The sequence below is a fragment of the Dama dama genome, chromosome 4 (genome assembly GCF_033118175.1).
Source record: "Dama dama isolate Ldn47 chromosome 4, ASM3311817v1, whole genome shotgun sequence".
NCBI classification, from domain to species: domain Eukaryota; kingdom Metazoa; phylum Chordata; class Mammalia; order Artiodactyla; family Cervidae; genus Dama; species Dama dama.
The window spans coordinates 67,023,392-67,047,125 of NC_083684.1; the positions used below are offsets into that span (position 1 = coordinate 67,023,392).

The 23,734-nt window shown below is 41.6% G+C and overlaps 1 protein-coding gene and 1 pseudogene across 1 annotated transcript in view; one reads left to right on the top strand and one right to left on the bottom strand.

The window, feature by feature from the left end:
• The window catches only part of LOC133055200 (zinc finger protein 208-like), a 135,192-nt gene that overhangs the window by 83,149 nt on the left and 28,309 nt on the right, over positions 1 to 23,734 (bottom strand). Inside the window, 1 exon segment of the mRNA XM_061140627.1 lies at positions 15,395 to 15,420. Within this exon segment, the coding sequence (XP_060996610.1) occupies positions 15,395 to 15,420 (26 nt within the window).
• Positions 16,855 to 21,773, top strand: LOC133052420 (zinc finger protein 678-like; annotated as a pseudogene).

Below are 23,734 nucleotides of genomic sequence, written 5' to 3' on the forward strand. Positions count from 1 at the left end.
GGTGTAAAATACATGGACGATCATTCCATGCATTTTACTATGTGAAGGAAGCCCATCGGAAAATGCTACAAAAAGTATGATTTTTACAATATGGTATTTTGGTGTAGCTAAATGTTCTTATGTGCTCCATTGTGTCTGAGTCTTTGGGGCCCAATGGGCTGTAGCCTGCCAGGTACCTCTGTCTATGAGATTTCCCAGGAAAGAACACTGGAGTCGGTGGTAATTTCTTTTTCAAGGGAATTCCTTACCCAAGAATTGAACTTACATCACTTGGGTCACCTGCAATGGCAGGTGGATTTTTTACCACAGAGCCACTTGAGAATCTAGTCAGGAATGTAGAAGAGATTAAAATGGTCAGGGGTTGCCATGGGTTTTAAAGGAGGGGCTATGAATACCCTGAGTTCAGGACCAAGAAATCATTGTGTTAAACTGTTGTAGTGGACACAAGTTATAAATTTGCCCAGACCCATAGAGTCAGTCAGTTCAGTTGTTCAGTCATGTCTGACTCTTTGAGACCCCGTGGACCACAGCACGCCAGGCCTCCTTGTCCATCACCAACTCCCAGAGTTAACTCAAACTCATATCCGTTGAGTTGGTGATGCCATCCAACCATCTCATCCTCTGTTCTCCCCTTCTCCTCCCACCTTCAATCTTTCCCAGCATCAGCGTCTTTTCCAATGAGTCAGTTCTTCGCATCAGGTGGACAACGTATTGGAGTTTCAGCTTCAACATCAGTCCTTCCAATGAAAACCCAGGACTGATCTCCTTGAGGATGGACTGGTTGGATATCCTTGCAGTCCAAGGGACTCTCAAGAGTCTTCTCGAACACCACAGCTCAAAAACATCAATTCTTGGGTGCTCAGCTTTCTTTATAGTCCAACTGTCACATCCATATATGACCACTGGAAAAACCATAGCCTTAACTAGTCAGACCTTTGTTGGCAACGTAATGTCTCTCCTTTTTAGTATGATGTCTAGGTTGGTCATAACTTTCTTTCCAAAGGGTAAGCATCTTTTAATTTCATGACTGCAGTCACCATCTGCAGTGATTTTGAAGGCCCCGAAAATAAAGTCTGTCACTGTTTCCACTGTTTCCCCATCTATTTGCCATGAAGTGATGGGACCAATTTCCGTGATCTTAGTTTGTTTAATATTGAGCTTTAAGCCATCTTTTTCACTCTCCTCTTTCACTTTCATCAAGAGGATCTTTAGTTCTTCACTTTCTGCCATAAGGGTGGTGTCATCTGCATATCTGAGGTTATTGATATTTCTCCCGGCAGTCTTGATTCCAGCTTGTGCTTCTTCCAGCCCAGCATTTCTCATGATGTCCTCTGCATAGAAGTTAAATAATGACAGTGACAATAGACAGCCTTGACGTTCTCCTTTTCCTATATGGAACCAGTCTGTTGTTCCATGTCCAGTTCTAATTGTTGCTTCCTGACCTGCACACAGATTTCTCAAGAGGCAGGTCAGGTGGTCTGTTATTCCCATCTCTTTCAAAATTTTCCAGTTGACTGTGATCCACATAGTCAAAGGCTTAGGCATAGTCAAAAAAGCAGAAATAGATGTTTCTTCAGAAATCTCTTGCTTTTTCAATGATCCAGCAGATGTTGTCAATTTGATAGCTGACTCCTGTGCCTTTTCTAAAACGAGCTTGAACATCTGAAAGCTCGTGATTCACGTGTTGTTGAAGCCTGGCTTGGAGAATTCTGAACACTACTTTGCTAGCCTGTGAGATGAGTTCAATTGTGTGGTAGTTTGAGCATGCTTTGGCATTGCCTCTCTTTGGAATTAAATGAAAACTGACCTCTTCCAGTCCTGTGGCCATTGCTGAGTTTTCCAAATTTGCTGGCATATCGAATGCAACACTTTCACAGCATCGTCTTTTAAAATTTGAAATAGTTCTGCTTGAATTCATCACGTCCACTAGCTTTGTTTGCAGTGATGCTTCCTCAGGCCCACTTGACTTCACATTCCAGGATGCCTGTGCACATTCCTAAAAGACAAACATGAGGTGAAACTAGAAACTTTACTTAATGTCTGTGTAGATTCATCAGTGCCACAAAGGTATCTTCAGGTGGGGAAAGATAAGTAGGGAGATTGTCTATGTGTGGGAACAGGATGTATATGGGAAATCTCTGTACCTTACTCTCATTTCTGCTGTGAAACTGAATCATCTAAGATATTGGTACTGGTACATGCACACTGAATACATTTTAGAATAGACACAATTAGAAAAATGGATATGCTCCTCTATTTAATTTTTCCTTAGTCAGTTGTCCCTGAAAGATGTGAGAGAATAGAGCTATTTAAAAAGAGCAGAGAACAAACTGTGGCAGATGATTCATAAAACCTAGAAATACAAACATGAGGTAGAGCAGCAACATTTTGCTGTGTTGAAAGTGAAAGTGAAGTCGCTCTGTCATGTCTGACCCTTTGTAACCCTATGGACTGTAGCCCTCCAGGCTCCTCCATCCATCGATTCTCCAGGCAAGAATACTGGAGAAGGTTGCCATTTTCTTCACCAGGGGATCTTCCTGACCCAGGGATCAAACTTGGGTCTCCTAATTTGCAGGCAGACTCTTTATCATCTGAACCACCAGAGAATCCCTTTCATGTATTAATTTATCGGTAAGTTCACTAATGACATAACACTGATCATTATTTCTTTGGTTGGTCATCAGATAGCTTTTAGGGCATCATTTTGAAAGGCATCTGTCCCTGCCCATAGACTGTTAACCCAAAGTCCACTGCTGCCTCTGGTTTATTTTTAAAGAAAGCTGTGATGGAAACACCTCCAGGCCCCTTGTCTCTGAAGTAGGAGGCCCCCACCTGCACAGAGGTGTTCACAGTGCAAATCATTTTGTGAAAACCAGTGTCCCCAGGTTACAGAAGGGAGGAAAAACAACAACAAACCTAAGGACTCAGGCCATCTTTCCTAGAATCCTGAGAGCAAAGCCTTGCAGGAACACAGGCCCCCAGGTGATTCCCACCAAACACTCACCCCTCCCCTCCCCTCCCCCAAGGGCACAGGCACAGGCCACACCCATCTGAGAAAGAGCCCCTCCCCAGGGAATCAGGCTGAGGTTCTTTGTTTCTAGAAGTTCCCGCCCTAAATCCTCCCTCCAGAGCTCTGGGGCTGGCAGAGCTGAGGGTTCAAGCTCAGGGCTCCTGGAAGGTCTGCCTCCTGCATAGTTTTAAAAGTCCTCAGAGTCAGAGTCAGGTTGCTTGGAAGTTGGGTCCATGTTCTCTTGTGAATTCTTCTGTGGCCTACTCTAATGTGAAAAATAGAAGAAATAGCAGGAGTAGTCAGCAAAGAGAGTGGGGAAAATGAGCACCAAACCCAGGATGTGATTATCATATCAGCTTCATCTTGATAACCCACTACAGCTCAGGAACAGAGAAAGTGAACAAAGAGCTCGGAAAAGGGAGAGAGAAACAAGAAAACTCTTTCTTCTTTTTCACTGCAGCAGTTGCAGGTGAAAGAGCTGTGTGGATGCTGTTTTCTCAATACGTAGACGTGTTTTTGCTGCATAATATCCCCAGAAGAGACACAGCAGGAGGAAGAGGAGGAAATGGCAGCTTCTCAGGTAAACGTCCTGTCCCGGGTCTGGGGCTGTGTCTGCTTTTCCTCCTGAAATGCCTGGACTGAGAATCCGCAAACCTTTACTTCTCTGATTCCAGTTTTTCTCCCTGGGGATTTGTTGTCAACTTCCTGTTTTTTCTTTTTTTCTTATAATCGTGAAGACCGGCTCTTTAGCCTGCTTCTCGCTTGTGTCCCACAGCCTTTTCTTCTTTCTGTCCTGATGAATCTTCGACATGAATTAGTGACTTTCAACTGGTGAATATATTCCCTTTGTGAGAGATGAACACAGGTGTCTGAGACTCCCGTTGGAATGTGGTTCGGCGTTGGGATCCTAGGGAAGTAGGGGAAATGCCATGATGAGTTTACATGTGGATGCAATTCAGTTCTTTAGAACAGGACTTTAAAATGCCCTTAAAGTAGCGTGAACTCAGCAGTTTAGAACTTTTCAGAAAATTTTCAGAAATGAAGAAAGTACAATGACTAGCCTCTATATATATAAGAAAAACTTACTATTAAATGTACTATTAGTTTCCAGATCATGCGAGTTATATAAGCAGTAGAATTTGCATAAAATGATATTTTTCATAGTAGGTTGAGACCACGGTTTTCATAATATCGCTAAAATACCTGGCAGTGATAACGCATTTTTCCATGTACTTCTTATCCCATGACCTCAGATGTTCACTGGTTCAGGTGCTTCTGTGAGATTCCAGTGCATTTCTTTTTTTTTTTTTTTTTTTCTGTCTTCAAAAAGGGTCTTGGAAAGAAAAACTGAGGGATATGCGCAACTATCACAGTTAGTGGGAAACTCTTTATCATCTTGGTTTCTCTTCCCTTTGAACAATGAACACTGTTGGCTAAAACAGACACACAACTTGAGAATTGTGAGTTAAGTTTTATTTAGAGCAAAATAAGGAAAGCAACCCAGGAGACAGCACCTCAGATAACTCTGAGAGACTGCACTGAAGAGGCAGTGGGGAAGGTCAGTATATAAGATTTTAGTGAAGGGGGAGTTCAGTGCAGTCAAGCATTTACTTTACAAAAGCTTTTCTGCCAGTCGTGAGGAGCTGATGTCACCGTTCAGTGATTTGGTGCTTTTCTAGATGTGAAGGGGCTTCCCTGATGGCTCAGATGCTAAAGAATCTGCCTGCAATGCGGGAGACCTTGGTTTGATCCATGGGTTGGGAAGATCCCCTTGAGGAGGGCGTGGCAACCCACTCTGGTATCCTTGCCTGGAGAATGCCCACAGACAGAGTACAACTAAGTGACTAACCCCAGCCCACACAGATATGAAGAGATGCAAGGATTGGGGTCATGAAATCAGCTCCTGAAAATGTCTAACTCTCTAAAGACCTGTTCCACCAGATTCCCTGGAGCAGAGTGCCTCAATGCAACCTGAACTCCCTCAGGGGCGATTGAAGTCAACACTTGAAGCACCATAGGGTTCATTTTCCACAGAGGCAGATGACAAACGCCCTTGTTGTTGTTCGGTTGTTGGCAATACTCTTGGCAAGTGCCAGCTTGTGGTTGACAACACTCACATGTGTTTAGGAGAGATGCTGGGTTTGGGGAGTGGGGGTTTTCATCACTCAAGCCTCGGTCTTATCATTTCCAGTCCACTCCACGCTCACATCACAGACATAGTTTCATCCTATTTCTGTATTTTCCAAAATGTTTACAAGAATCATATTAGTGCTAATCTATGCTCAACAGTGTTAAGTTGTTGGTTGTTTTTTGTTTTTCTTTTCTTCCCCTGTGTCAAGTTTTAAAATATAGTTCAGTACAAATGATACCAGCTTCCAGGAAATTTAGAAATTCAGAACCAGGACTCCACTTTATTTTATATCGTTGTATATGTCTGTACCCTAGTCTATTTTTAAAAATTAAAATAATATCATCCTCAAATATTTATGTATATTTTTAATCAGTTAGAAATTATCCTGATAGTGTTGACATGACAGTTTTTCTCTATTACTATTACTGAGTATGTAGTCTCATTGTAGTATACGTCTTTGTGTATAAACATGTTAGTATGATTACATCAAATTTTTCTTTTTTTTTTTTCCCTAAGATCCCCTGCAGAAGGGAATGGCTACCCATTCTAGTATTCTAGCCTGGAGACGCCCATGGACAGAGAAGCCTGGCAGGCTATAGTCCCTGGGGTCCCAAAGAGTAGGACACAACGGAGTAACTAACATTTTTCTCGTTTTTAGTATGATTTACAAATACAGAAGTTTCTATTAAGTTTCATTAGAGTTGTCTCTGTATATTTGTCTGTGTTTTATTAAAGTCTAGAGTCCATCAAGTGAAATAACATTTCGGCTCTGCCCTTTAAAGAATGTCTGTTAAAATATTTGTCAAACGACACAACAGCAACGTTATTCATTTTAAATTATTTCTGTTGCACATTGAAGACTCTGAAAAACCGTCAGAAAGATATATTCAGTTCAGTTCAGTTCAGTCGCTCAGTCATGTCTGACTCTTAGTGAACCCATGAATCACAGCACTCCAGGCCTCCCTGTCCATCACCAGCTCCCAGAGTCTAACCAAACCCATGTCCATCGAGTCAGTGATGCAATCCAGCCATCTCATCCTCTGTCTTTCCCTTCTCCTCCTGCCCCCAATCGTTCCGAGCATTGGCGTCTTTTCCAATGAGTCAACTCTTTGCATGAGGTAGCCAAAGTATTGGAGTTTCAGCTTCAACATCAATCCTTCCAATGAAAACCCAGGACTCATCTCCTTTGGGATGGACTGGTTGGATCTCCTTGCAGTGCAAGGGACTCTCAAGAGTCTTCTCCAACACCACAGTTCAAAAGCAACAGTTCTTCGGTGCTCAGTTTTGTTCACCGTCCAACTCTCACATCCATACATGACTATTGGAAAAACCACAGCATTGACTAGCGGGACTTTTGTCAGCAAAGTAATGTCTCTGCTTTTAAATGTGCTATCCAGGTTGGCCATAATTTCTGTCCAAGGAGTAAGCGTCTTTTAATTTCATGGCTGCAATCACCATCTGCAGTGATTTGGGAGCACAAAAAATAAAGTCTGACACTGTTTCCACTGTTTCCCCATCTATTTCCCATGAAGTGATGTGACCAGACGCCATGATCTTAGTTTTCTGAATGTTGAGTCAGAAGTTTATGTTTAAGTCAACTTTTTCACTCTCCTTCACATTCATCAAGAGGCTTTTTAGTTCCTCTTCACTTTTTGCCACAAGGGTGGTGTCATCTGCATATCTGAGGTTATTGATATTTCTCCCGGCAATCTTGATTCTGGCTTGTGCTTCTTCCAGCCCAGTTTTCTCATGATATGCTCTGCATATACGTTAAATAAGCAGGGTGACAATATACAGCCTTGACGCACTCCTTTTCCCATTTGGAGCCAGTCTCTTCTTCCATGTCCAGTTCTAACTGTTGCTTCCTAACCTGCATACAGGTTTCTCAAGAGACAAGTCAGATTGTCTGGTATTCCCATCTCTTTCATAATTTTCCACAGTTTATTGTGATCCACACAGTCAAAGGATTTGGTATAGTCAATAAAGCAGAAATAGATGCTTTTTCTATTTCGCTTGAGGAAACACAAGCACAATTCTCTTGCTTTTTCGATGATCCAGCGGATGCTGGCAATTTGATCTCTGGTTCCTCTGCCTTTTCTGAAACCAGCTTCAACATCTGGAAGTTCATGGTTCACGTTGTTGAAACTTGGCTTGTAGAATTTGGGGCATTGCTTTGCTAGCATGTGAGATGAGTGCAGTTGTGCAGTACTTTGATCATTATTTGGCATTGCTTTTCTTAGAGATTGGGATGAAAACTGACCTTTTCCAGTCCTGTGGCCACTGCTGAGTTTTCCAAATGTGCTGGCATATTGAGTGCAGCACTTTCACAGCATCATCTTTCAGGATTTGAAATAGCTCAAGTGGAATTCCATTACCTCCACTAGCTTTCTTCGAAGTGATGCTTTCTAAGGCCCACTTAACTTCACATTGCAGGATATCTGGCTCTAGGTGAGTGATCACACCATCATGATTATCTGGCTCGTGAAGATCTTTTCTGTACAGTTCTCCTGTGTATTTTTGCCAGCTCTTCTTCATATCTTCTGCTTCTGTTAGGTCCATACCATTTCTGTCCTTTATCGAGCCCATCTTTGCATGAAATGTTCCCTTGGTATCTCTCATTTTCTTGAAGAGATCTCTAGTCTTTCCCATTCTGTCATTTTCCTCTATTTCTTTGCATTGATTGCTGAGGAAGGCTTTCTTATCTCTCCTTGCTATTCTTTGGGACTCTGCATTCAAATGGGTATATCTTTCCTTTTCTCCTTTGCTTTTGGTTTCTCTTCTTTTTACAGCTATTTGTAAGGCCTCCTCAGACAGCCATTTTGCTTTTTTGCATTTCTTTTTCTTGGGGATGGTCTTGATGATCCTGTACAATGTCACCACGAACCTCCATCCATAGTTCATCAGGCACTCTGTCTATCAGATCTAGTCCCTTAAATCTATTTCCCATTCCACTGTATAATCGTTAGGTCATACTTCAATGGTCCAGTGGTTTTCCCTGCTTCCTTCAATTTAAGTCTGAATTTGGCAAGAAAGAGTTCATGATCAGAACCACAGTCAGCTCCCAGTCTTATTTTTGCTGATTGTATAGAGCTTCTCCATCTTTGGCTGCAAAGAATATAATCAATCTGATTTTAGTTTTGGCCATCTGGTGATGTCCATGTGTAGAGTCTTCTCTTGTGTAGTTGGAAGAGGGCGTTTGCTATGACCAGTGCATTCCCTTGGCAGAAGTCTATTAGCCTTTGCCCTGCTTCATTCTGTACTCCAAGGCCAAATTTGCCTGTTACTCCAGGTGTTTCTTGACTTCTTACTTTTGCATTCCAGTCCCCTATAATGAAAACTACATTTTTGGGGGGTGTTAATTCTAGAAGGGTTGGTGGTGGCCTGCTGCAGGGTTGGGGGCACAGACTAGCAGTGCATGCATGGGATCTTTTGAGGAAGGTCACCATTATCTTCATTCCCTCAACCATATTTTACTGAGTGAAGTCACTCAGTCGTGTCTGACTCTTTGTGACCCCATGGACTATAGCCTACCAGGCTCCTCTGTCCATGGAGTTTTCCAGGCAAGAGTACTGGAGTAGGTTGCCATTTCCTTCTCCAGGGGATCTGCCCAACCCAGGGATCAAACCCAGGTCTTCCACATTGCAGGCAGATGCTTCACCATCTGAGCCACCAGGGAAACCAACCATAGTTTGACCCCAGGTAAATAGCAGGGAGGGAACACAGCTCCACCCATCAAGAGAAAATTGGATTCAAGAATAACTGAGCATGGCCCTGCCCACCAGAACAAGACCCAGTTTCCCCCTCAGTCTGTCTATCCCATCAGGAAGCTCCCATAGGCCTCTTATCCTTCTCCATCAGAGGGTAGACAAGTTGAAAACCACAATCTTGGAAAACTAACCAATCTAATCACATGGATCACAGCCTTGTCTAACTTAATGAAACTATGAGCCATGCTGTGCAGGGCCACCCAAATCTGGTGGAGAGTTCTGACAAAATGTAGTCCACTGGAGAAGGGAATGGCCAAACACTTCAGTATTCCTGCCTTGAGAACCCCATGAACAGTATGAAATGGCAGAAAGATGAACTCCCCAGGTTGGTAGGTGCCCTATATGCTACTGGAGGTCAGTGGAGAAATAACTCCAGAAAGAAAGAAGAGCCGGAGACAAAGCAAAAACAACATCCAGTTGTGGATGTGACTGGTGATGGAAGCAAGGTCCGATGCTGTCAAGACCAATACTGCATAGGAACCTGGAACGTTAGGTCCATGAATCAAGGTAAATTGGAAGCAATCAAACAGGAGATGGCAAGTGAACATCGACATTTCAGAAATCAGCAAACTAAAATGGACTGGAATGGGTGAATTTAACTCAGATGACCATCATATCTACTACTGTGGGCAGGAATCCCTTAGAAGAAATGGAGTAGCCATCATAGTCAACAAGAGAGTCTGAAATGCAGTACTTGGATGCAATCTCAAAAAGACGGAATGATCACTGTTCATTTCCAAGGCAAACCATTCTATATCACGGTAATCCAAGTCTATGCCCCGACCAGTAATGCTGAAGAAGCTGAAGTTAAATAGTTCTATGAAGACCTATAAGACTTTCTAGAATTAACACCCCAGAAAGAAAATACTACTGTGTAAAAGTTATATTCTTGTGTAATAGCAGCCACTCGCCTAAAGGAAAACCAGGTCTCTGAACTTGCTGTTTCCATCATGGGTCACATTAGGAAGTCTTCCCACGGCCACATGGTATCTGTACTTTGTATTTCAGGGGCGGCTGACCTTCCGGGATGTGGCCATAGACTTCACTCAAGAGGAGTGGGAATGCCTGGACCTCGGTCAGTGGGAATTGTACACGGACGTGATGGTAGAGAACTATAGGAACCTGGCTTCCTTGGGTGAGGACAACTGCCTTCCAGAATCACTTATCTAAACCTCAGGGTTTTGGTTCCTTCATTTCTAGAATGTCTTCTGAAAGTTTCTGCTCCACACGTTTGTTTCACATCTCTGCTTTGTAGGTGGAAATGAGTATCTGTGAGTTTAGAAAGAAAGTCTTCATTATGATGATTCATAATGCCTGTAACCTTTATCTTCCTTTATGTAATCTGCCTCCTTCTAGGTCATTGGTAATTGTGTAAGTTCTGTGGTATTAAATAGTTGTACCTTCTCTTAATTTCACATTTCCACTACTTTCTTTTGCCTTAGTGGCACTTGACCAGAATCTCAGGACCTAAATTTTTGTATTAGTTAGCATTATATAGGTACTTTCAATTAAGTATTTGGGGGAGGGGGGAAGTATTTGGGGAATCATTCCCTGGATTCTTTTAACATTCACCCATGCATTCTCTTCTCGCCTGAATACATATTGGATTCGAAACTGATGAATCTCTAGCACAACAAATATTCCTTTCTTTGATGAACAGGTCTTGTGGTCTCTAAGCCAGACTTGGTCATCTTTCTGGAGCAAATGAAGGATCTCAGGAATATAAGGAGAATGCAGACAACAGGCATATACCCAGGTAGGTGTGAATGGATGGAGCCGATGACTCAGGTGAGAGGTACACTGAGAGACCTACCTGGGAAGGAAATCTAAAACAGAGTGGCTATATATACGTATGGTTGATTCTGTGAGGATCAGTGAGGAAGTCATCCTGTATCATGTGGTTTGGGAAGATCTGCTTCAGTGGAAATGCTTTTGGAGAAGTCTGGGTTTATTTCTGTTGCTGTCATAGATGGCTATCACCTGCCCCATTCTGTCTCTTGAATCATTCATGAATTCATCTCCAGTGATTGCTTTTCTCACTCACAGTGAGAACTAAAATTCTCCTCTTGGCCTGTGACAACCTGCATGAGTTGGCTGCTCTTTCATTTCTTGGGGATCCTAGGAAAACTGTGCACACTTCTGAGTGACTATATGATACTCCTTTTAAAGTTTGTTCCTACCTTTAAACAGAACTGTGTAAGTGGAGTCATAGACATACTGTCAAAGTCCTCGGAATAGTTGGGACAGGTTTGTTTTTTTTGTTTGTTTGTTTTTCTGATTTATAGTTTCCAATCCACTGGAAACTGCAGATATGCCCTTATTCATTTCAAACTTAAGTAATGTCTTCACTGCATAAAGCAAAACCTCCCTAAAATGGGAAAATGAAAGTCTCATGGTTGCTTTAAAGTTTGTCTTCTCTTTATATGAACTCGTGTTAAATACCTAAGTGTATTTGTCCCAATTCCTGAATGGTAAAACACTTTAATATATTCAATTACTTCAAAAAATTTTAAAATAAATTGGCATAAGAACTTAGAACATTTTCCATATTTGTCATGGTTGTTTCAAAATGGTAAGATTTTTCGATAAAATATAGAAATCTTTTTATTAAATTCTTAGTGGAGTGTAGCTGTTTTACAAAGTTCTGCTGCTGTACAGAAAACATTATCAATTATACATACATACAGCCACCCTGTTTTAGATTTCTTCCCCAGTTAGGTCTCCAAAGAGTACTGAGTCGAGTCCCATGTGTTTCCATCATATTTTTTTTATTTTAGATCCATCATGTTTCTAAAGTCTCACTTCTTATTTAATTTCTTAAGAACTACTACTTTGTTAACTTATCTTGTTCGTCATGAGCTTCCCTGGCCTCTGTCTTATGTGTCCTCACTTGCTAGGACAGTAGTTCTGTGTCATATCATTTATGATTTTTAGATTCAAACATCTAATAGAACATTCTCAAATAAAAACGCAGGTGAAAAGAAGTAAATGAAAGGATTAGTAGGCACCTAGCCCTTGTGAAAATGTTTGGTGTCTCAGTTTAAGAGGACTTTAAGCAAAAAGTAATCACTTGCTTGCCTCTCTCATCTTCACTTAGTTTTTATCTAAGCAAGTTTTTATCTTGCTCCTTCCTCTACAACACACTTCTCTGTCCTCTCATTTTGTCACATCTTCTGCGTGTGTGGTCTCCGTTCTGCAGGCTGCAGGACCCTAGTTCCTGTTGCTCCTGGTGTCTGTCCCCTGGTGGGTGAGGTTGGTCCAGAGGTTTGTGACCTAACCCCCTTGATGGACTTTTGACTGCTGTTTCTGTGACCCGAGCCTGCCCTGGATATTGAGGGGAGCTTCCCCTTCGCTCTGTGGCTGTCACCGCCCTGTCTGTGGTGGGTCTGCGCCCTGGTTGGTGGAACAGAGTCCCCAGATCTGTTTCTTCGCTGTGATCCTGATCTGTGTGGAGGCAGGTGGGATTGGAGCACACCCTCGGGAGAGAAGCCCCTGAGGATTGCTGCCCTGGGGATGTTCCCCTTGGGATGTGCTCTGTGTGTCACTTTCACCCATTGGGTGAGTCTCGTGTGACCCTGGTTGGCACTGCCCTTGGCCCCACCTCAACCATGGGTATCCTGGCACATGGCCCTGGTGCCTCTCAGATGTTGTTTTCACCAGGTCACCAGCATAGATCCTTGAAGTCAGGGCCCAGGATTGCATTCCTTATGGAGCTGGACCTGCTGTGGTGCTGTGGGGGCAGCTCAGACTCCGGCCTGGCCCTGCCCCCCAGTGTGGGAGCCAACGAAGTCTACAGCTGCTACAGCTACACCTGCTGTGACTGGGGGAGCCATCCTTGTCCACTCAGACGTTCTAAAGGTGCTGAGTTTACAAAGACAGCTGTGATGGTATAGAAACGAGTTTGTATAACTCCCAGTGGAGATATCAGCTTTACTGCAGCACTTTAGCAGCAGCATATTTTAGGATTTTTAAATAGCTCAGCTGGTATTCTATCACTTCCACTAGCTTTATAGGTAATAATTCTTTCTAAGGTCCACTTGACTTCACACTCCAGGATATCTGGCTCTAGGTGAGTGACTATACCATTGTGGTTATCAATGTCATAAAAAACTTTTTTGTACAGTTCTTCTGTATATTCTTGCCACCTCTTCTTAATATCTTCTACTTCTATTAGGTCCATATTGTTTATGTTCTTTATTGTGCCCATCTTTGAATGAAATGTTTCCTTGGTATCTCTAATTTTTTGAAGTGATCTCTAGTCTTTCCCATTCTATTGTTTTCCTCTGTATCTTTGCACTGATCACTTAAGAAGACTTTCTTATGTCTCCTTGCTATTCTTTGAATTCTGCATTCAAATGGGTGTATCTTTCCTTTCCTCCTTTGCCTTTTGCTTCTCTTCTTTTCTCAGGTATTTGTAAGGCCTCTCAGACAACCATTTTGCCTTGTTGCATTTCTTTTCTTGGGAATGGTTATGGTCACCACCTCCTGCACAATGGTGCAAACTTTCGCCCTTAGTTCTTCAGACACTATGTCTATCAATTCTAACTCCTTGACTCTACTTGTCACTTGTTCAGTCGCATCTGACTCTTTGCAACCCGCAGCACACCAGGCTTCCCTGTCCTTCACCATCTCCCAGAGCTTGCTCAAACTCATGTCCGATGAGTCGGTGATGCCATCCAACCATCTCAGATGCTGCTGCTAAAGTGCTGCAGTCAATATGCCAGCAACTTTGGAAAATTCAGCAATGGCCACCAAACTCGAAAAGGTCAGTTTTCATTCCAATCCCAAAGAAGGGCAAGGCCAAAGAATGTTCAAACCACTGCACAGTTCTGCTCATTTCACATGCTAGCAACGTAGTGCTCGAAATCCTTCAAGCCAGCCTTCAACTGTACGTGAACTGAGAACTTCCAGATGTGCAAGCTGGATTTAGAAAATGCAGAGAAATCAGAGATCAAATTGCCAACATTCATTGGATGACAGAAAAAGCAAGGGAATTGCAGAAAAGCACCCACCTCTGCTTTATTGACTATGCTAAAGTCTTTGACTGTGTGGATCACAGCAATCTGTGGAAAATTCTTAAACAGATGAGAATACCAGGCCACCCTACCCGCTCCCTGAGAAATCTGTATGCAGGTCAAGAAGCCACAGTTAGAACCAGACATGGAAAATGGACTGGTTCCAAATTGGGAAAGGAGTAAGTCAAGGCTGTGTATCGTCACCCTGCTTCTTTAGTGTATGTGCAGAGCACAAACTGGAGAGAAACACTAGTCATGTAATAAGTGATGAAAGAGGTTCACCCCAAGTATACAGTTGAGAAAACAAACCGGAGAGGGTTTATACAAGAAAGATAAGTGAATGATGGTTTAAAAAAATAGCAAAGTAACCAAATCAAATAAATATTAGAGAACGTATAAGAAAGCATGTCATCAATTCCTCTTTTCTGAAGTTCCTGGAGGAGAATTACTGTAGATAGTAATTCATAGTTAAAAGAGATAGAAAATGGTTATGTTACTCTGGGTCACCAGATGAAGGGTTGGTGTTTAGAAAGGTACAATCAATAGCAATGTATTCTGTTGATAGAGACATGATTTGAGATTGTTTGAAAATCAAGATGAATGTAATGAAACTCTCAAAGGATTCCATGCTATGCTTCATTTCTAGTGTATGCCAACTTAACATTTTGAAAGGTTGCTGCTTCAAAGATGAGAGGAGTCCTTCTCTCCTAGGCAGAAATCCTAGTTTATATTTACTCTCCATTAGAAGGACGCTGTAATGTAACTTGTACACTGAATGTCTAAATGGCAGCGTTTGTCATTCCTTCAAACAGCCCTGTAGGTCACCATCATGTAAGTGTTCAGGGAATAATTCCATGTATCAAAGTAAGGCAAAGGGTTGTTCTAAATTTTCAATAGTTATGTTATTTGCTTTTTAAGGATAATACAATGACAGTTCACTGGAATCTTGATGTATTTTATAATATCAACAGAAGTCATGACTGTTAGTTCACAAGTTTGAAATAACAACATCTCTGATACCCTACAAATGTATGGGAAACCCTTCCCAGAAAAGTCATGTAGTTAGTGTACATCTTGTTTATTAAATGATTAGCCTCCATTTTGTAACCATAGAAGTCACAATTCTCAGATCATTGTATCAGACAAATGAATATCATTGTCTATGCTTGTTGGTCTGTATTTTCATCAAGATCACACAGTGGATTGTAGAAGGTTTTATTCTGACTGTGTGTGATATTCATATATGTTAATTAATAAAACTGAATGGTTTCTGGTGATAAAGTTGATGTGTAATGAATGAATGATTTACCCACCACCAACATTAACCTCTGTCACCTTCTTTTAGGTTACGGGGGAGAGATTGTGACAATAAACCATTAGGTAGCATAGAGAGATGGCATCTGTAACAATTAGTTTCCTTACTGCCCTGAAGCCTCAAATAATGTGAGAATATATTTTCTATCATTTCTACAGTGTATCTTTCTCTGCTTTTGATGACTGCTGGGGCATGGTGACGGCTCTAATAAGAAGGATCATACAGAGTACTGTTGAGAGCTCCCCTGAACTGCTCCATGCTGTTGCTGCCTCAGCGTCTGTCTGGGGAGCAGGCAGCCTGCAGGTCCTTGAACTCACACCAGCCAGTCCTGTGAGCACCTGCCCTAGATCACCCCTTCCTTGAGATCAGCAGTCTTGCTGAACCCCAGGCCCTACTTCACTGGCCCCCCTTCAGTAACTCCCTCACAGTGCTCACCAGAATCCTGCTCCTCTGGTTTGAATGGACCCATCCACACGCAGCCTGGGGAGCCCACAGCACTTCACCCAGGGTCACTTAGGAAGGCCTGAACCCCAAGTACTGCAGCTTTCTCTGCTTGGTTCTAACCTTGACCTCTCCAAGAAATTCCTGCCCTAAATCCTCCCCTCCTGAGAGGTCTCAGCTGTGCTGAGTGTGAGGGCTGAAGCTCAGGGCTCCTGAGTGTGGGTCTTGGGGGAGAAGCATCAGAACAAACCGGGAACTTGCTGAAGACTCATTTCACGGCCCCACCTCCGACCTACAGATTCATAACCTCTTCGAGAGAGGCTCTGACCTCATGGGATTGGATATACTGAAACGGTTCAGAAACTATCTTTGAAGTGAAGTGAAGTGCAAGTCAGTCAATTGTGTTCAACTCTTTGAGACGCCAGGGACTATATAGTCCATGGAATTCTCCAGGCCAGAATACTGGAGTGGGCAGCCATTCCCTTCTCCAGGGAATCTTCCCAAGCCAGGGATCGAACCCAGGTCTCCCGCATTGCAGGCAGATTCTTTACCAGCTGAGCCATCAGGGAAGCCAAAACAATCTTTAGCCAAGTGGTTTCCATCTGTTTCCCATCAGGATCATGTGACCAGTGTTAGGAAATGACCTCCCCGGTGCCCTCCCCACAGAGTTCTCTCTTGGTCCTGTGGGAGCACCAGTGTGGTGTGTAGGAAGTGCTCCAGGGGATTCTAAGGGGGGGCGGGATAAGGACGCGGCTCCTGGTCCACTTGTGAGAGCTGAGGCCCGGCTTCATCAGCGGAGAGGCAGCAAGTTCTGCTCTGCAAGGGCTTTAAAGGGGCAAGTCAGTGCAGCCCACACACCCGTGTGAGCAGAATTTGGGGGAATTTATATGAAGAGAGAAGTATAGACAAAAACAACAACAACAATTCCTAGATTGGTCTCCAGGGAGGAACTGATTGTCCTGGATCTCTCCTGAGACGAAGAACAGGAGGGGTTGGCCTCTCTCACTTTTCAGGGTCCTTCTGCCTGTGGGGTGTTGGGAGCAGGTGAAGGAGCTGTGCTGATGCCTCTGAAGGTGTAATCTCGCGATGCTGAGGTGATTCTTACCCATAACCTTGAGGAGAAAACGACCCAGGGCAGGAGGAAAAAGAGGAGGAAACGGCAGCTTCTCGGGTAAATGTCCCGATCCAGGTGAGAGGCTGTGTCTGCTTTTTCTCCCTTAAATGCCCTGGATTGAAAACATCCACGCTTTTATTTCTCTTTTTCTGACATTCTTGCCTGGTAAGGTGGTTTTCAACTATTAAATACTGTTTTTTCTTTTATTTTATGAGTCAGAATCAGGCTCTTCTCTCTCCATGAGCCTCTTCTCCTTTTCTGCCTCCAGGCTCCCTACAGGGCATTCCCAGTGGGAATTAACAGCTTACGTTACTCAAAATATTCCCTTTTGGAAAGATCAGCAAGGGAAGGCATCAATATCCAAAATTCCCCTTGGGATGAGGTGGGGTGTTGGGATCTTAGTGAATAAGAGGAAAATGGAGTAATTTCCTTATATTTGTAAACAACTTCAGCTCTTTAGAAGAAGATTGAGAAAATGCACATATAAACAGGGTGACCTTACACTAGGTCCATTTAGTCAAGCTATGGTTTTTCCAGTAGTCATGTATGGGTGTGAAAGCTGGACTGTAAGGAAAACTGAAAGCCAAAGAATTGGTGTTTTTGAGCTGTGGGGTTGGAGAAGACTCTTGAGAGCCCCTTGGGCTGCAAGGAGATCAAACCAGTCCATCCTAAAGAAGACCAACCCTGAACATTCATTGGAAGGACTGAGGCTGAAGTTGAAGTTCCGATACTTTGGCCACCTGATGCAAAGAGCTGACCAATTGGAAAAGACCCTGATGCTGGGAAAGACTGAAGGCAGGAGGAGAAGAGGACCACAGAGGATAAGATGGTTGGATGGCATCACTGACTCGATGGACATAAGTTTGAGGAAACTCCAGGAGTTGGTGATGGACAGGACAGCCTAGAGTGCTACAGTCCATGGGATCGCAAAAGTTGGATACAACTGAATGACTAAACCGAACAATAAACCTTAGTGGTCTAGAATTCCTTGGAGACTTCTCAAAAAAAAAAAAAATCAGAGTATTCTCTAATTGGAACAAAAGTGTTGCTCTTTAAATGCACTATTAGCCATACAGAACATGGGAAGTTACGTATGGGGTAAGAATGCATAAGACTGAAATTTTTTCAAGATACATTGAGATTTCCTTATTTTTGCCGAAAGTACCCAAGCAGTGACCATCTGTCTTCTTGAGTGTTTCTCTCACCTGACACCAGTTTATCCCATTACACCTGATGGTCACCGATTTGGGTGTTTTCTGCCAGATTCCCACACCATCAAGTTCCATTTTTTTCTGTTTATCTTTACTAAAATCTTGGCAAGACGTAGTGAGGGAGGTGCACAATCAACACACTTAAGGTGGAAACTCCATTTCCTCCTCGTGTCTCTTTGATGCTCGTTGGCTTCGAAATATGAGCACTCAACTGTGTTCAGGAGAGATACTGAGTTTTGTAAGGAAAGGCTTTCATTAGTCAAGTCAGACACTTTTCCCTTATGGGTTATTACAAATGTTGAGAATAGTTCCCTGGGCTACGCAGCAGATCCTTCTCGGTTGTTTTTGTACATACTAGAGTGTATATGTTAAACCCAAAGTCCTAATTATATTCATTTTTCTAATGAACAGGTCCTCTTTGGAGTAAAGGAAGAATCCCAGCGCTAGGTGTGAATGAATGAAGCAGATGACACAGGTGAGGGATCCAAAGATCACAGAGGTAGCCAGACTTATTCAGGTGGTTTGGGGAGGCCTGCTTCACTAGAATGAGAAGCCTGGGTTTATTTCTGTCAAAGAGGGACATGACCTTCCCTGTTCTTCTGCTCTTAAACCTCCGTGTGTTCTTCTTCAGCTCCAGTGGTTTTTCCCTCACTTTCACTGAGAGCCAAAACCTTCCTCCTAGTCTGTGGGGACCTGCATACTCTCGCTGCTTTGGGGAACCTAGGAAAAGCTGCTCACAGTTCTGACAAAGTCTGCCTTAAGGCCTTTCCAAATTCCTGACTCTGCCTCAACTCAGAAAAGTGTGAGGAGAGTTGTGGAGATCCTGGGATCAGTTGGCAAAATTCCAGAAATACTGGGAACAGATATATGCTTCCTGCTTTCTAATTTCCAATGGAAACTTCAAACATGGCTCTCCAAAGTTCAGACTCACTCCCTGAAATCATAAAATGTAACCCCCAATTTCTACCTTTCAATTTTTTCTTCTGTGAACAAATTTTAGACATTTTAGGTGCATTTACCCCAACTCATCACAACTAAAACCATTTAATACATGTACTAACTCACAGAAAAAAAATTTTTTTTACTGTTCTTTTATTTTGTATTGGAGTATATCTGATTAACAAGGTTGTGATAGTTTCAGGTGGGCAGCAGAGTGACTCAGCCACCCATATACACGTATCCATTCTTCCCCAGATTCCCCTCCCATCCAGGCTGCCACATGACATTGAATAAGTACAATAGGACGTTGTTGGCTATCCATCGTAAATAGAGCAGTGTGTACATGTCGATCTCTTATGAAGAATTGATATTCGTTTTTCTTGAAATATTGCTGGAGTTTTCCAATGAGTTCATCTACTCCAGGGATGTTTAAAATTACTTTTTTAGCCTTATTAATAGCTGTAGATAAGTTGTAATTTTTTAATTCACTCATGCAAACATCTAAGGGGTTCTATGTTTCTAGAAATTGAATCTTTCTTTGAGGTATTCAACTTTTTGGTGTAATATAGTTCATGGAAGCCTGATAGAAATACTTCTTGTTCTATGTAACATGTATAATGCCATTAGTTTTACTTCTGATCTTCCTTGCATCTCACCTCTTATTAATCTAGCTAAGGGTTTGTCAATATTGCATACAACTGTAAGGCATATTCACTCAAAGTACTAAGTAGGATCCTGGTTATTTGTTATCTTTCAGCAATATCTTCTCAGGACATCTTGGGTTTTTTCCCAAAGAAGCCGTGAATAGGAGATTCATGTGTGATGTGCTGGGAAGTTCTGAGAGCTCTCAGCTTGGAAATTTGTACTTAATGAAAAAATGGGAAAGTTAAGGGGGCCTGTGACATGCAAAAAGGACATTATTTTAGATGTAACCACATCGGGGCAGTTATTCATGATGAAAATATAATTGCCAAAAAAAATTGAGGATGTGTATCAAATTGCGAAAAATTCTATTTGAAGTCAGTAAATTTGGCCGAAAAATGTGGTTTTTAAGCAAAGACCCACATGATTAAAAAACAAACATATTCTCTGATGTGAAATTTGAAAAACATGGAAAGTCATCTAGTGTATGCTACAAATAATCACTCAAGCCAGTATGAACATAGGTTTGAGTTAAACAGTCAGTCATACATGTCTGAAAGTCAGGTATTTGAAAATAAAGGAAGAAAATCTCACTATGATCAAGTTGAGAGATCCTTTAGCGAGGGCTCATTACTTTTCCACCAACAAACATTTTCTCCCTATTCCAATATCTGTTATGTAGATAATAATGAGAGAGTCTTTATCTGGCCGCCATCATTCAATGGGTATCATAGTACAGATAATGCGGAACAACCTTCCGTGTGTAATCCAACGAGTGAGGCCTTAAGCGAGAGCTCCATCGTCAGTTATTACAACAGTATTTATGATGGAGCCAGAATCTACCCATGCCTTGAACCTGGGAATCACTTTGACCAAGACTCAGGTCTCATGAATCATCAGAGAACTCAGTGTTCAGAGAACCATGATGAAAGGAATGAATGTAGAAATGTCTTTTATCAAAGTTCAAATCTTATTACAGATAGGAGTATCCACACTGAAGAAAACAATTACAAATTTAGTGAATGTGGTCAAGTTTCTAACCAGTCATCACAACTTACTCAACATCCAAGTATTCATGCTAAGGAGGAACACTGCAAGTAGAATAAATGTGGGAAAGTCTTTCCTCAATTATCAAATCTAAACAGACAGAGGAAAACCCATACTGGAGGGAAACCTAACCAATGCACAGAATGTGGCAAAACCTTTAGCAAGCCCTCAAACCTTACTCGACATCTCAGAATTCATACTGCAGAGAAGACTTACAAATGTACAGAATGTGGCAAAACCTTTACCCGGAGTTCAAACCTTAATCAAATAGGCGAATGCACACTGGGGCAAAACCATATAAATGTCAGAATTGTGGGAAAGTCTTTAACAAAAGTACGACACTCATACAACATCAGCGAATCCATACTGGGGAAAAACCATACAAGTATAAAGAGTATGGCAAAGCTTTTATCCGTTGCTCAAATCTTAGTCAACATCAGAGAAGTCATACTGGGCAGAAGCCTTATACATGCAGAAAATGTGGGAAAGCCTTTAAGAGTTGCTCATATCTTACTGTGCATCAGTGAATTCATACTGGGGAGAAGCCTTATAAATGTACAGACTGTAACAAAGCCTTTAATCAGCCCGTCATCAGATAATTCATACTGGGAAGAAACTCTACAACTGTACAGAATATGGCAAAGCCTACACCAGGCGTTCACATGTTACTCAACATCAGCGAATTCATACAGGAGAGAAGCCTTATAAATGTAGAGAATGTGGCAAAGCCTTTACTCAGGGTTCAAACCTTAACCGACATAGGCGAATCCATACTGGGGAAACACCATATAAATGTCAGAACTGTGGGAAAGCCTTTAACCAAAGTACAACACTTACACAACATCAGCAAATGCATACCGGGGAAAAACCATACAAGTGTAAAGAGTGTGGCAAAGCTTTTATCAGTTGCTCAAATCTTAATCAACATCATAAAATTCATACTGGGGAGAAGCTATACAAATGTACAGAATGTGGCAAAGCCTTTACCAGGCGTTCACATGTTACTCAACGTCAGCGAATTCATACAGGAGAGAAGACGTATAAATGTAGAGAATGTGGCAAAGCCTTTAATCAGACTTCAAACCTTAATCAACATAGGCGAATTCATACTGAGGAGAAACCATACAAATGTAAAGAATGAGGGAATGCTTTTAATTGCCACTCAAACCTTACTTGTCATAACATAATTCATACTGCCAAGTAGTCTTACAAATATAAATAAAGTGACAAAGCCTTGAAGTGAGCCGTCACCTCATGCAGCATCAGAGAGCGTGTGCTGGAGAGAGACCGTACAAATATAATAAGTGATGAAAGAGGTTTGTCCTAAGCATACACATCAGGAAATGCCAGAGAGTTCATACTGGGAATAATGTTTAATGCTGTAAGAAATGTACAAAATGAATTTAAAAACTCAGGTCCAAATAAATATCAGAGAATTCATCATAGATAGCATTCAGTCAATAACCATTTTCTGGTATTACTTTAAATAAGGATATTATAGAAAATAATCCAAAGTTAAAACACTTAGAAAAATTATTTCTTACTGTGGATCATAGGATCAAGGCAAGGGATGTTTGACAGTACAGTTATCATTGTATCCTTATTTATATTGATATTATCTGAAAGTGAAATTTAATATAATTGGAGTCTCAAAGCACTACATGCTATACCTTTGTTTCTAGTGTATATGTGAGGTAATTTTATTTTTTAAACTAATATTCTTGATCTTTGCTGCCTCAAAATTAAGTGAAACACTTCTATGTTAGGTGGAAATAATTTTTGTCCACTTTTCAATGGAATATTAAGGACCTTGAAATGTGAAATGTACAATGAAAGTCTAAATGGAGGTGATGACTGTCATTGTTTAAAATATCCCTCTATGTCCCCATTAGGTAAGTGTTGAGAGGATAATTCTTTGTATTAAAGTAAGACAGAGGGTCATTATAAATTTTAAATAGTTGTGCCAATGGTTTTCTGCAGATATAAAGATGGCAGTTCACTAAAATCCCAACGTATTCTTATAACAGCAGTAACTAGAAGTCATAAATTTTCCTTGACATGGTAGCAGTCAGGAAATCTTATACCTAAGAAATGTATGTGTAACGTTTCCCTGAAAGGTTATGTAATTAATGCACACCTTTGTTTACTAAATAATTGCTTTCTGTTTGTAAACCACAAATATCATATTTCTCTGATCAGTATATCAGAAGAACAAGACTGTTTCCAGATGCTTGTAATCTGTCTTTTGATCAAAGATTATAGAGTAAACTTTGGAAAATTTTATTTAGCTTATGTGTGAACTTACTATATGTTAATTAATAAAATGGAATAGCTTTTAATATACTAAACTTCATGTATAATTGATGAAGTGTTCTCATCAATAACAGGCTTCTCAGGTGGTTCAATGGTAAAGAATCTGCCTGCCAATGCAGGAGACACAGAAGGTGTGGGTTCCATCCCTGGGTCAGAAAGATCCCCTGGACAAGGAAATGACAACCAGCTCCAGTATTTTTGCCTGGAGAATCCCATGGACAGAGGAGCTTGATGGGCTACAGTCCATGGTTGCAGAGTCAGACACGACTAAGCATACACACATGTATTCTACCACCAACGATTAATACCAACATTATCATCTCCCAGGTTTTTTTAAGTTGTCAATAACTGATGGTGAATATCCAGCCCAGCATTTTGCATGGTGTATTCTGCATATAAGTTAAATATGCAGGGTGACAATATGCAGCCTTGATGTACTCCTTTCCCTAACTGGAAGCAGTCTGCTATTCCATGTCCAGTTCTAACTACTGCTTCTTGACCTGTATGCAGATTTCCAGGAGGTAGCTAAGGTAGTCTGGTATTCCCATCTCTTTAAGAATTTTCCATAGTTTGTTGTGATCCAAACAGTCAAAGGCTTTGGCATAGTCAATAAAGCAGAAGTAGATGTTTTTCTGGAACTCTATTGCTTTTTCGATGATCCAACACATGTTGGCAATTTGATCTCTGGTTCCTCTGCCTTTTCACAATCCAGCTTGAACATCTGAAAGTTCATGGTTCATGTGAACTTGAAGCCTGGCTTGGAGAATTTTAAGCATTACTTTGCTAGCA